This window comes from Poecilia formosa, unplaced genomic scaffold, assembly GCF_000485575.1.
Source record: "Poecilia formosa unplaced genomic scaffold, Poecilia_formosa-5.1.2 Scaffold122, whole genome shotgun sequence".
Lineage (NCBI taxonomy): Eukaryota > Metazoa > Chordata > Actinopteri > Cyprinodontiformes > Poeciliidae > Poecilia > Poecilia formosa.
This window is the reverse complement of record NW_006800061.1, coordinates 81670-95477: the sequence shown is the minus strand read 5'-3', so window position 1 is coordinate 95477 and position 13808 is coordinate 81670. Positions and strand designations below refer to the sequence as shown.

General features: G+C 38.9%; 1 protein-coding gene across 3 annotated transcripts in view; it reads right to left on the bottom strand.

Annotated features, from left to right (window-relative positions):
* LOC103144114 (estrogen-related receptor gamma-like) overlaps positions 1 to 13808 on the bottom strand; it is a 37346-nt gene that overhangs the window by 22062 nt on the left and 1476 nt on the right. For 2 of the 3 annotated variants that reach the window (XM_007560922.2, XM_007560923.2), the window contains exon 1: positions 5280 to 5620. The exons of the other annotated variant lie outside the window; for it this stretch is intronic. In XM_007560922.2, coding sequence (XP_007560984.1) covers positions 5280 to 5335 — 56 coding nt within the window. In that variant the 5' untranslated portion in view covers positions 5336 to 5620. Of the gene's footprint in view, positions 1 to 5279; positions 5621 to 13808 lie in introns of those variants that run through there. 3 annotated transcript variants of the gene reach the window in all.

Below are 13808 nucleotides of genomic sequence, written 5' to 3'. Positions count from 1 at the left end.
GGGGAAGTTTGAAAGCCCAAGAGTAACATACCTACTGTGACATAAGAGACTGGGACCATCATGTTGTGGGGACGTTTTGCTGCTGGAGGAACTGGTGTACTTTACAAAATATTATGAAGAGAGGATGTTATGTGGAAATATTGAAGCAACATCCTGACACAGCTGAAAGCAAGTTAAAGTTTGGGGTTGAATGAGTTTTTTGACAAGCTAATCATGCTGACAAATTAGCTAGAAAAGTTACTTAATGACAGCAAAGTCAATGGTATGAGGTGGCTTTGCACACCAAGTCATGTCCCATATTCTTTTATCTATTTTTTGTTAAAAAAAAAAAAAGAAAAATTTAAAAAATATATACCAATAAAGGTTTGTGTGGTCTCTATTAAATTTTTTTGAACTACTTCCAGTGTAATGCAGGGTTTTAAACATTTTCATATTATTATTCTTTTAGTATTTCATTAGTTTTTGAAGGACTCCAAACCAAAGACAATAATTTAAATAAAAAGCTCTATAAGAACTTCCAGAAACAGAATTTGCTCTTTAAATTTCTAAATGACTAAGAAACAGCACACACACACACACACACACACAATACAACAATTGCCATTACTTCTACCGTAATATCTAAACAGTAAGAGATGACCTGCATGCTAAATCATGTGTCACGAACCTATTAATAAGTAAAGAAGTGACCACAGCAGACTCTCTGTCACCAAGCTGAGGAGGAAACCAGCTGAAGTGTACAGTGGCCCCGCAGGCATGCGCCGTGCTCTCACACATCCTGAAAACACACGCATACTCCGATGGTGGCATCAGACTTTTGTGCCTGGCTGTAAAAATAAGGAGCTTAGCCCGTCTCCCCTCTTCACTTCACATGAAGATTCCTGCAATCGCTTCACACCTCGCAGCACACATGTCTTCATAAACACCCTGACACATACTTGCACGCAACTGTTTGTCGCCAGGCCCAACTCTAAAAGGAGACTGCAGGTTCGCTTTTGTCTCGCATAAACTCGCGCATGCACACGATATGTGCACCTCTCAGTCTCCACTCTCTGCATGGCAAGGTGGACGTCCAAGTTGATCTGTTTCCTGCCATGTAAATGAGTCTTCCCATCAAAGGCTATTTGGTAGGCAAACAGGCTGGCTGTTTTAAACCACCCACTGAGCAAACCATGGCCACGCGCTACTGACCCCTCTATGGAGCCACAAAAGCAAGCGCAAAGATGCACGATAAAAAACACACTTAACTTAAGATAAAACAATGAGCAAGAAAATATTTAGAGGAAAACCGCAGGAGAGGAATCACTGTAACTGTTTAACAAAGAGTGGATATTTCAAAGACTGCCAGTAGCCAAGAGGCTGACCTTTTCTGAATATGTCAGATATGTCTGTGTACTAACTATGACACATAAATGCTCACAGAAGGATAAAAAGACATTTTTGCAGCATGTGCACAAAAATGACGTGACATGACAGTTCAAATAATTTAAAACTGTAATGTTTGTCTATTGATATTTTGATCTGCAGACCAGAGTGTAAACACAGAATTGAGATCAACTAAATTTCTTAATAGTTTGAGTATTAGAAGTCCACTCTGCTGAGCTCAGCAAGCTGGTTGATTAGTCAGGCTATCTGCTGAAACAGCCACACTGCAGTCAGCCGCTTAACAAACATCCCGCCATTTGGGAAACTGGGACTAACTGTGTTTTCTGCTAACATAGAAAGAATGTACCTGCTTTGAACTAAGCATAAGTAGTTAAGGTTTGCAGAATGTGATACATTCCACCACTTTATTGTCATTTACCTTTTTCTAGTACTGCTGAGTAGGTAGGGTTCATTAATTTAATCTGGGCAACCCGCCAGGTAAGAAATATTTTTTATTGGGAAGTTTTGATCAACTGTTCTCCAAACTGTGCCTTGGTAACTTGTGTCCAGGCTTCCAGTTACAAGACTCTCATCCCTTTGCCATTTCCAGTCTCATTTAAAGAAACGGCACGGAGACGAGAAATCTGTTGTCATCCGTCCATCATAGGTGTTCATGCTGCTTTGCAAAGCCTGACAGATGCATACTTTTAGCTCTCTTGTTGGAATGCATCCCAGTGATTTGAGTCAATGCTTTGCTTTCATAATGAAATGCTTGATCACTTTGGTAAATTGCTAATTTACAACACCGCATAACCCATCGACATCGCAGCTCCAACGACCCAGTTCAAAACGAATAAATCGGTGCGCGTCTCAATGGCCATTCTGAGTTATCTCTTTTGTGCCCAAGGATCTAAAACAACACTAACTGCACCTTGGGAACAAAGGATAAAATGCAGCGTGAAATGAAAAGAGATGCAGGCAGGAAGAGGGAGTGGGGAAAGAAGCTGGACAGAAAGAGAGGGGGAGTCCTTTGGCTCATTAACCTGGGAGGGATGGGGGAGTTGAGGGAAAAAAAAAGAGAGAGGGCAACACTTTCTGGCTAATAAGCAGAGCCATAATACAGACAATGGCCCACTGCAGAAGCGAAAAGAGGAGTTGGAGGGAAGAAAGAGATAAAAAGAGTTAAGTTACCAAGCCAAATCCAGCTATATCCCGGGGCGTGTCGCCTATCCGTTCAGCTCAGTCTTACACGGCTGCAGAGAGGTGATTTAGGTCACCGGGGTCTCAGTAGTGCTTTTTTTTTTTTCTACTAATGATCGAGAGATGAGCGGGGATCAGTGACACCCTCAGCCAACTAAGAGCCTTACGCAGGCTTTGGATGAATCCACGAGATGAAGCACTTGAGGCTGGATCCTCAGACCCGCGGGTTCTGGAGAGAGATGGACGCGGGGGGGTGGGGGGTGAACTGCAGCTGTCATCGCCCTCCTTCCGGTTCCTTTATCTGATTGCTTGTGTCACATGCAATCAGACAACCTGTGCATCCACATGTCTTCCCGTCTCCCTCTGTCTATCTTCTAATTGTCTTTTCTTCTCCGCTGCCGGTGGAAGGTTAATTTCAATCGTGAAACGCTCGCTGCTGAAATCTGCTGAGCGATTATGCTACAACCGATAAAAGCCAAACAGTGATGATAATAGATTCGGCTCTTTGTTTTTTGTTTTTTTTTCTCACACTCTTCTTTTTAAATGATTACAGAAAATATGGACAATCAGAAAGCAATTCTGTGGTGAGTAATTTAACACCTGCTTTGAACAGCAGCTTTTTCCGAACTCCATTTTCGGGGTAAAATATTCTGCTGGGAAGAAAAACTGGATTGAACACAAAAATTGGGTAGAGTATGTTTTAGAAGCAATCGTCAATAAGATTTAGCGTAGGCTGCATAATGCATGAAATCTCAATTGAAATGCAAAGTGTTTGTAATCACAAACGCTTTTACATTTCAAGTGTCAATATAACATGTAATTTGGCAGTTTCCATTTCGTTCGCTCTTGTTACAGATTTTAGTGACAGAAACGTTAAGGGTAGTGGTTCACTGTGAAAGACACTAAAATGGGAAAATCTAAAACAGTTCAAATAAATTAAAATATTCTTGTGCTGCTATTTGTATAGCTTTCCTAACCTTATTAGAGCTTTAATATGTAGTTAATTAGCTAAAACGCTGTTTTTTAAAATAACATTTTATACACCAAATGGATAATCAGGTTGTATGAGGCTCAAATCTGAATATCTGAGGTTTGCAGAATGTGACACATTCTGCAAACCTGCAAATCTGAGGCTCAAATCTGAATATGGGTTAGGGTTTCAAAACGTTTGCTCATTGCAGCTCAACTAATTGTCCCTTTACAATAATCTCACATGCTTTATGTACCTCTTTTTATGAATATTATGGTTTATAGTTGGTAAAAAAAATAAAATAAAATAATCTATCACCCTGCTGAATGACTTTGTGTTGCTTATAATACAATTTCAAAATAGTATAACATATTTTAAAAAGTTAATGAAAATATGAAACCATGTTTTTGTTTGTTTGGTTAACAGAAAGGTTTTGTTGTTTAGAGTTCAGAAAACACTGGCTAAGCAGAGAATGACCACATCCAACTAAAACTGTGTCTTTGGTTTACTCGGTTTGGTTCATGTGACTTTTGATAAGCGGTCGATAATGGACGAATGCATGGATTCTGAATTTGATTGATTGGTTTTTTTAACATAACATAAGGATTTTGACACGTAACAGACAAAAATGAAAGGCAAGTGCTTTGTCAGAGGAAGTAGCTTTGGATTTCAAATAAAATTAATCTATTGCAAGATTATCACCGTTTGCACATCGAGACTGATTGAAGCTGATTAGGAAAAACTGGCAGAACCTCGATCTCCGGGTGTTTGTTGAATGTCTACTATCAACAGCATTGCACATTTTCTGTTACTCCTACCTTTGTAAACTTCTCTTTGGTGACAATTGTATTTCGGCTGGGGTGGAGGCCCTGAGCAGCTGCTTAGTTTGCACATGCCTTGGTCTGTCTCTGGACACTTTCCGATCATTATCATGTCTTTACTAGAAGACGTGCAATTTTATCGGATTGTTACTAAGCTCAAGAACGTGCAGCAAAGTGATCAGAGCCAATCGAGAGGAAATTGACCAACTTCAAACTTTGGCAATTTAATTGATGCATTTCTAGTACTATCAAAAGTGTGCTCTTTGTATAGTTGATGCAAATTTATTACTCCTACATTTGTAAAGTTGACTATAAGTGACTTTTCTGCCATTCTTGAGCTACACCTAGTGTGGGGACCCTAGGCAATTTTTTGTTTGCCTATATCTTGGTCCATCTCTGCAGACAAGGCAGAGTTTTCATCCGAGTAATACCTGTTGATGCATATTATATACTAAGGATCATACTGAAGGCATTATGCCAAATTTTGCCAATATGGATAGCAAATAATTGTATTCATATCTATTCAGACTAGAAAATGTCATATTATGCCATTCCAAACATATTTCTGGCAGTGCATGTTTAGTTAACTACAGGCCATTTTAAAGATACTTTCTAATTCATAGCTAATAAAATTAAGCACGTGTGAAAAAGCTAAATATGATTTCGGTAGCTAAAATTTGAGTAACTGGATTTAGCGCAAATACTCTTAAACACTACGAAATACTGATGAGAGATGTATTATGAATTAAATTACCTCATTCAAGAGATATATGTCACCTGATAAACAGATAACTTTAAAAAAAGGAAAATTTTTTTAAATTAATTACAATATATTAATATTCACTTGACCTACTCAAGCTTTTCAGCTCCAACTCGAGACTTTAAAGCCCAGTAGAATAACATTATAATGAAAATGTACTTACTCTGTGTCAGAGTGGTAGCTGAAACACTCAGGGAGGTACAGGTCGACTAAATCCATGTGCGCTCTGCTACCATACCCAGAATAAAAAATAATAAATTAGAAATGCTTTGTTTTCTTTCTCTCTGTATTAGCACCTTTCACAGCCTAAGCTACACCTGCCCTTCAACTGTTGCTAAATTACAGTTTTCCTGCTTGGGAACTTTCTGTCTCCATCTACTGCCCTCTCCTCTGCCGTGTCTCCCTCTCAGCTCCGCTCATGCTCCGCCTGTCTTCCTGTCACTCTCACTTCTCACTAAAGCTGCTCCCCGCCGCCTTTGTAGTCTGGACGGACAGTTGTGACTGAAAACTGCGGGCTGCCTGTGACCAAGGCGGCCGCTCCATCGCGCAAGCTGATTGGCCGCCCTCTAAGCCAATCAGCTGCGCTCATAGCCACTTGGGCAGGTGGATGTGAGTAACTTGCTGTGCCTATTTAACAGGTTTAAGCTGTCAGCGTGGGATCGTGGATTACAACTTATCAGGCACACGAAATAAATCCAGTTCTCTTTTAATTTATTTTAATTAGAAGATTTTCCATCGATTGCAAAGCTAAAAGTGTTTATACACACAATTCACAACTGATATTTTCACAGTTTATCAATGATATGTCTTAAGAGGGCAGTATTGTGTACTTCTCAGTCATATTGTGTCACTTTATAGAAATTTCCTTATCAATTCTTTACTTTGGAAGAGGGATTATTTGTGTGCATGTCAATTAGTTAAATTTGGCATAATTAAGCACAATTGACCAGCAGATAGCGGTAAAGTGCTTAAAATATGATCCTGGGTAGGTGTGGAATCTGCACCAAGATGCATTTTGCTGTATTCTCTCCTCCAAAGTCAGTGTTTCAGAATTCCTGGGCAGAAAAACTACAATATTTACCCCTGAAGTTGGGATTCAGACTGGGAAAATCAGAGACTGGGAAATGCAGTTTGGATGTGCACCTGCACCTATGTCAACTCTTTGGAGACACCTGTATGTTATGAGCCACATAACATACAAGTATCCAGTTGGCCTTCTTAGATTAATGAAGTGTTTTTGAATTTAACTTAATTTTAATCCGATGAATTTACATTTGTGCTTGAGCCGTAGCTATCATTACTTTCTTTTATGACCATTATGTTGTGGATAAATCTCATAGTGTTCTATGAATAATGTCGTCACAATGTTGCAACTTTTGACTATATAGGTTTCTTTCTTTAAAGCTGCTTTACTTATTTCTTCATTAGTTCGCACATGGAAAAGAATACAAATATTTTGAGATTAATACAACTGAAAAAAGTGTTAGAATTTCATTTAATTATCATCTGAGTGCAATTAATATGTATGTTGAGCAAAGTTTTCCATGTCAATATCTTTCAAATGAAACTTTGAATCGCTAGATTTGGGTTTTTTGTTAAAAGAAACATGTTATCGTGAATTTTAAACTTGAAAAGACAGCAAAATACCAAGGAATATGTTTTGAATATTATGGCATAATTATACAAAACCTCTAAATAAACTTTAGGACATTCTCACCCACATTACTGTATTTCCCAAATGTAATGTAAAGTTAGCTGCTAGACAGCACATAAACAAACATATGGACATCCACATTCCAAGCCACATTAACGTAAATTCTACTTAAGCCTAAACTGACTTACCCGCTGCAGCGCTGTTATCTGAGATAATCAGCTATGGCTCAGTGCCTAACATGATGCCTTTCTCCTTTCACTCACAAAGCACACGTGCAAACAAAATGGGAGGCAGAGAGTCCAGGTCAGCAGGTGCAACATAATGCAGCATTTTTACAGCACTACTCACAATAAGAAATAGTAAAATAAGACGGTATCACCAGAAAAAAAAAAAGGATATTAAGGCTATCACTGTTTACTGTAGCAGCATTCCAGTCCATTCACAGAAAAGTGTGTGTTTACAGAGATACACTAAGCAAAAACTTGCAACCAAACATTAAAATTAATTTTAAAATCCGCATTTGTTCCACTTTCTTTTGAATAAACATTCAAGGCTGAAACATTTGCTTTGGCATCTGGATACGAGTGGAATGCTTTTTTTGCCCCCTTTTTTATTTAACTGTTTGGGATATTAATTCAGCTATTTTTGATCAGAAAAAACCTTGTGTATCAGTTAAAATCAATCCAGTATAAGAATGAGTTACCGAATTAATTTAACTTTTGTTCCCAGTAGGATAAATCTCAGCGTGTCCAAATGTTATCTCTGATGAATTTTGAGCCAGTAATCCACACCACCCTGTTTTGACATGTCAGGAACTCTAAGATGAGCTGCTTTTTTTTTTGTTTCCAATTCTTTTGAATGAAGAATGGACGTTCAAACTTTGTGCCTCAAGTCTAAAAAACATCAATAACTGAAACCAATGGGGTCACATTGTTTTTCTTAGAATTAACTTAGAATTTATAAGTTATCCATCAATGAAATGCAACAAACATTACTAATATACAGTCAAATATATCCTACGCACTTAGACTAAAGTCCCAACTCTCTACATTTTTTTTTTTGCTGCCAAGCTTTTAGACTTTATGAAGCAGCTTGTCACATCTGTTCATTTGTTGAAGTTTGTCTATTTAAAAGAAACTTCCATTTAATTTGCTCTATGAATATGTCTCACTTTAATTTCATAAACATTAACCTATTTCTAGAAATTTCTCTCTGATAACTTCTGTGAAGATCTTTAATCATTTTTGATGCATCTTCAGAATTTTCTAAAGGTTTTGCAAACTTTCAGTCACAGTTGTGAGCAGCAGAGTGTTTTTTCCTGGTAATGCCAGCCAGTCTCTTTGCTTTACTGACCAACATGATTCCGTGTTTCCTGATCTTCACAGGGTTGAAATGACCTGTGCTAATCTTCTGCCGAGATGAAGGCCGGACTGCAGACTGCATGCAGTGAACTTTATCTCATTATGCACCACATGAAATAATCGACCGACCAAAAACGTCATGACAGCTACATGCACACATTTACTGGGAATCGAATATGAATGTAGTTCATTACAAAAGCGTTCCCACAAAGTTCGTTTGTTGTATATTTTATATTATTTCACAAAGCAGCTGGAACATTCTGTATATTTTGTTAAGATTTTATGTGATAGACCAACAATATAGTTTATATAACCAGTTTTTGATGCAGATGTGACCATAATGGTGTGTGTGTGTACCAACTTTGAAGAGATTAGATGGAATTTACGCTGGTAGAATTTTTTGTTTTTCAAGCCTCACAACTAAGCTAACTGAGAAAATAAAATTGTTTTCCTTCCCATTTACAGTTATGAACTGCTTTGTGTTGGTCTGTCACATGACATGCACAGAGATTTGTGGCTTTAACACAAATAGGAAAAAGATCAACGAATCATAAAGACTCGTCCATGCCCAAACACAAAGGCATGGAAAACAAAAGAGAGGAACATTTCACAGTGAGCTTTTTTTTTTTTATTGGTGCCATAAACTACAACAAGACTGACATGATTAGAGAGTGATGATAAAATCTACTACAGTAATTGCATCGCATAAAAATCATCTCCAGAGAAATCCTCTTCTGTAAACCCTTTCTGAAACTTTAATGCTGACATTAAAATGAAGTGGCTCTGATCTTCTCAGAGGCTCTTGCCATCGACAGTCAGGTGCCGTTTATTTCCACACGGTTATGCAGAGGAAATAAACTCACAGACTGAACTCACGACAGATTAATTATATTATATTACCAGCCTCTGATTTAATTGTTTCAACAAAACAACTGTGCTTCACCTACAACAGCAGGAGATACTAGCCATCAGCCTGAACTAGGTCATGCAAGAGAAAGAACTCGTCCGACTTTGCTTTCATTTCTCCATTGACATTTTTATGAATGCATGATACAAAATAACTATTTTTTTTTGCATGCAAGCAATGTGATATAAATATAAGTTAAATATCTGCAAGGGGTTACACTATACATGTTTTTATTTGGAGTCTGATTCCAGTGACCCCCGCTTAGTTGTGATGGACAAAGATGCAGAAGATGAAACAGAAGCAAACACATAGAGTAATAAGGACGATTTTTTTTGTTTTGTTAGAATAATACGAAGCCTATTTAAATCCCTAATCTGATTGGTTGCTGGGTAGTAGTAGTATAGGGATCATAAGTCTGTCTACCTGGGAATCATTTCAAGAGAAAGTAGCAGTGATGCAGTGGTTCTCCAGGAAACATGATAAGAACAGTGTATTAATCAAATTGTATGCTTTTTATATATAAAAAAAAGTGGATTCAAATTGTCCCTCAAAGTCAATGTCCAGATTTAATGAAATTTGGACATTCTAGTCTTCTCTGATCCACTCTCATAAACCTCTTTCATTAGCTCAAATGCTGTGCTGCAGCCACATGGGACACCTGCAAAAAAAGAAGGAATTTTAACAAAAATAAGTAAAATATAAATGGATGCTACATTTGGTGTTATCGGATACATGTGGATGTGGAAGCTTGTTTAGGCAAGGGTAGATTCTACCTTGATTAATTCATGATTTTTAACAAAACACATCTAAACAAATAAAAGCTAACCATTACATGTTGTTCTGTAGGTCAAAAATTATGCATGAATCTGTTAGTGGAAAGTCTGACTAGTAGCTATAAACATACTGTTGAGGAAATAACAACCTAAACCAGGCAAAACAAAGAGAGAGAGAGAGACAGAGAAAAGAAGTAAAATAAATAATAGGGGAAGAATGACAAACTATGCATCATACTGACATGAAGTGCAGAAAAAAAAAACATCACTGACACACTCTAAATGCAACGAATGAAATTCAACAAGGATGGTTGCTGCTAGACATCAACAATATTTTTACACCAAGGCTGAGCTGAAGACAGAAGCTCAATTCCGGCTCCGGAGGGAAGCTGTCTGTAACAGGGCACCCAGCTGCCAGCTATTGACCCCATATACCAGATGTATACATTGCCATCTGCAGAAAAAGGAGAAATGTGTGTGTGTGTGTGTGTGTGTGTGTGTGTGTGGGTGGGTGGCTGGGTGTGTTTTCACCCTTTTTTCCTGAATCCCTAAACTCACAGCCACTGATTCTCATCCTCCGGGGACAGCTGTCGCATTTGCTTCCCAAACCGGACAGTCACCCTGCAAGTCCGGCTCCACCAAACACTTTGGCATTAGCCTCCAAACTAAAGAGCGTAATCTGCTTAGTTTATGTCTGACTCTTAGCCATCTATCAGCTACCAGGACGGTGAGAAAAGACTATCGAACACCACCGTTCCACCACCCCACAAACGATTTTGAATATTTCCTGGAAGTGTACGGAGATACAAAAAGTAAAAAAAAAATAAGTTGAAGTAAATATATTCATGAAGAACATTTCAAAAAACGTGAGCTGTAAAGACATCAGTTTAGACAGGTTTGAAGGCCAGTGAATAACAATAAGGCTTTATAAAAGTTTTAAAATAAAGTATTTGAGTTAGGAGAGGTCCTGAGGTGCCTGGGCAGTCAGGAAAAAAAATAAAATAAAATAAAAATAAACAAACAGGTCATTCAGTGTGAGAATAAACAATATCTCCGAATCTATACGGTTTTCTGTTTGGTGGCTCTAAATAGATGGATTGGAGGGAAATGATCCACAAACCGGCCGACAGACGAGCACTCGGACCCAGATTGGTTTCACATTGATCTGCGGCACACGGCATGGGGATCCAGATCTCCCTCGCTCACACATGCACCCACGGCAGAAACCCTAGAAACCCTCTGAGAGGAGCCTAAAGAAACAAAACCACTGAAATGTCACTCAGATCTGCTGGGACTTGCCGCTGCTTCTCCACGGTGGGTCAATGGCCCTCAAATGGTTTTCACTTCACTCTGCATCATATAGGCCGCGCTGCAAAGGAAATGCAGGGAACCTTATACGCACAGGAAAACTTTCAGGGAGGCTGGATTTCATGTGGAGAAATTTAAGCTCGTTTAATGACTATCTGAGACCAGGAAGCACACTGATGAGTCCTTTTTTTTTTTTTTTTCAGCTTCGGGCTCGTTCTGTAATAACTTGACTGGATTGCCCCCTAGAGGAGAAATAATTTCTACTGAAGGGGCAAAACAAGTGCGGCTTGATCGCAAATGATGATGATGATGATGATGATTCACCAGAGTTTAACCCTCAGCTCTGTCGTGAGGTCCGGACATATTGCCTGTGGCAGTTGCCCGTCTGGAGGCCCTCGGGGGTGATTAGTCTATGTAACCAAGCTTCTCCTAACAACATAATATGGATTACGGCGGCAAATACCCTTCATATTCTCAACAAGCAGAATTGGATTAAATGGTCATCTGTTGGTCATCTTCTTCTGCCCCCTTTCTTCATACGGCGGAACATTTCCGGAGTCGCATTTCACTGTCAACAGGGCCCGTCGGCTTCTCAGCGAAATCTGGTCTAAAACCGATTTGCGCCTGCAAATTACTCACTTCTCTTCACCCACTAAATATTAGAAGTTTTTCCAAAGACAACTATGTTTTCTAAAATGGTTGCTTTTCACAAAATAATTAAAAAATAGGAATATTACCTTGTTTTCTCAAAGATTTGCGTGCCATAAGTGATACATTAGGGGTTTGTCGTCGTAATTATTATAACCACAAACGTTTTGTATGCAGATGTTAAAACATGTGGCGCACATAGCATGTCTTAAAACTGCATTGACGTTAACATTTTACCCCCACAGTTATTTCTACACATTAGATTAAAACATTGTTACTCAGAAGGAGGCTCCCCCACTATAAATCTTGGGGCTCCTAACTTTTAAAGTTCAGTCAAGCACCCCAATGAGATTGCAAGAGCTGCCTTAAGAATGAAGACTGTAAGTTCTTGAGTGTGGAAAGGGAATTAATGAGGTATAAAAAGAATTTAAAATCAGTCATTCTCCTGTACTGAAAACAGTCTATAAGTAGTCTCCAGCAGGGTAAAGGAAATTGTATAGAGTTGATGAGAATTTGGATAGAGCTAACGAGAGGACATGCTGGAAGAAAACCTGTTAGAGGTTGTAAAAGTCAGAAAAATGGGCTTAAGTTCACCTTCCACATCTCCTTGCAGAGCAAGAAAGTGCCTCTGTCAGGCTTTCTGCTACTCAGTCTGTGTGTTGCATGTTTTTTCTGGATTTGATGTAGGCAAAGTATGACTAAAAAAAAGTAGCTAATTTAAAAAGTACAACCTATAAGTATAAGTACGCGCAATTGATTTTCACTACAACAAGAGGATAATGCCAGTGTGTCAGGCTTCTTGCTTACTTATCGGAGCTGCTTTTTCACTCCTGCACCTGGTTCCCAGACTCGTCCCAGGTGAGGAGCCACCACTGCGGGTCCAGTACACACACACACACACACACACACAAACACAATCCTGGGAGTCAGCACCGCACGTGTTTAATGCTGATGTCAGGAGCTCTTCCAGACACTTTCACATACCCGCACTCGCACAGAGACAACGTACGCGCTCCCAAACCCATCATATCACTTTTATCTCCACAGGTGGCAAATTTAGCCCTCTGGCTCAGAGTCAGCATGTCATGGCTGAACAAGTCAACAGAAAACACACAGAGACAGAGGAAAATAAGGCTACTTTTATGCACCCAGCCCTTGGCTTCCTTTTCCGTCTGCCCACCTTTTTGATGACTGGCTCCACTGCTCATCTTTTGGTGGATATTTTCCTGCTCCAGAAAAAGGTAGTAAGAGCTGCATCTATACATTAGACTAGATTATCACTGAAAGGTAAATTAATTTCTACAAATCAGCTGAAAAAAGTGAAACTCAAATGTTTCATTAGCATAGAAAGTCCTCCTACATCTATCTGCTCTCTCTTCTCAAACCCCCAGCTGTTCGTTGTGGCAAATGGCCGCTCGCACTGATCCAGGTTCTGCTGGAGGTTTCTTCCTGTTCAGGGGGAGTTTTTCCTCTCCACTGTTGCTGCGTGCATGTTGAGTATGAAGGATTGCTGTAAAGTCAACAGCACAGTGCAATCTGTCGCATCTTACTAGATACTCATGCAGGAAGAGTGACCAATTTGAATAGTGGAACTGGGGAAAGAAAAAAAATAAAAATGATGACCTGAACTTAATCAACTCTTCGATAACTATGTTCAGTTGTAGTGTATGTACTATGGACTGAAGTGACGTTTTTTGTAAAGTGGCTTGAGATGATGTGTGAATTAGTGCTATGTAAACTGAATTGAATTAGTTAAAAAATAATAAAGATCCAAAATTAAATTCTTAAAAAATATAACACAACAAAATCTAATAAAAAAAAAGAATTTAGAATACATAGATGTCAGCAAACTGAGAAGTTTCCCTACACTCTACAGATATGAACCAATTCCTCAGTTATTACTCTGTTTGTATTTAGGCTGCAGTCCAGCACTTCCTCTGTTTTCCCCAAGTAAAAACCCTTCTGACATCGTTTCATGGCGTATATTCCCCAAACTCTTAGAGATGTCTTTCTTCACAATATCAATCCCAGACTGCAGTTA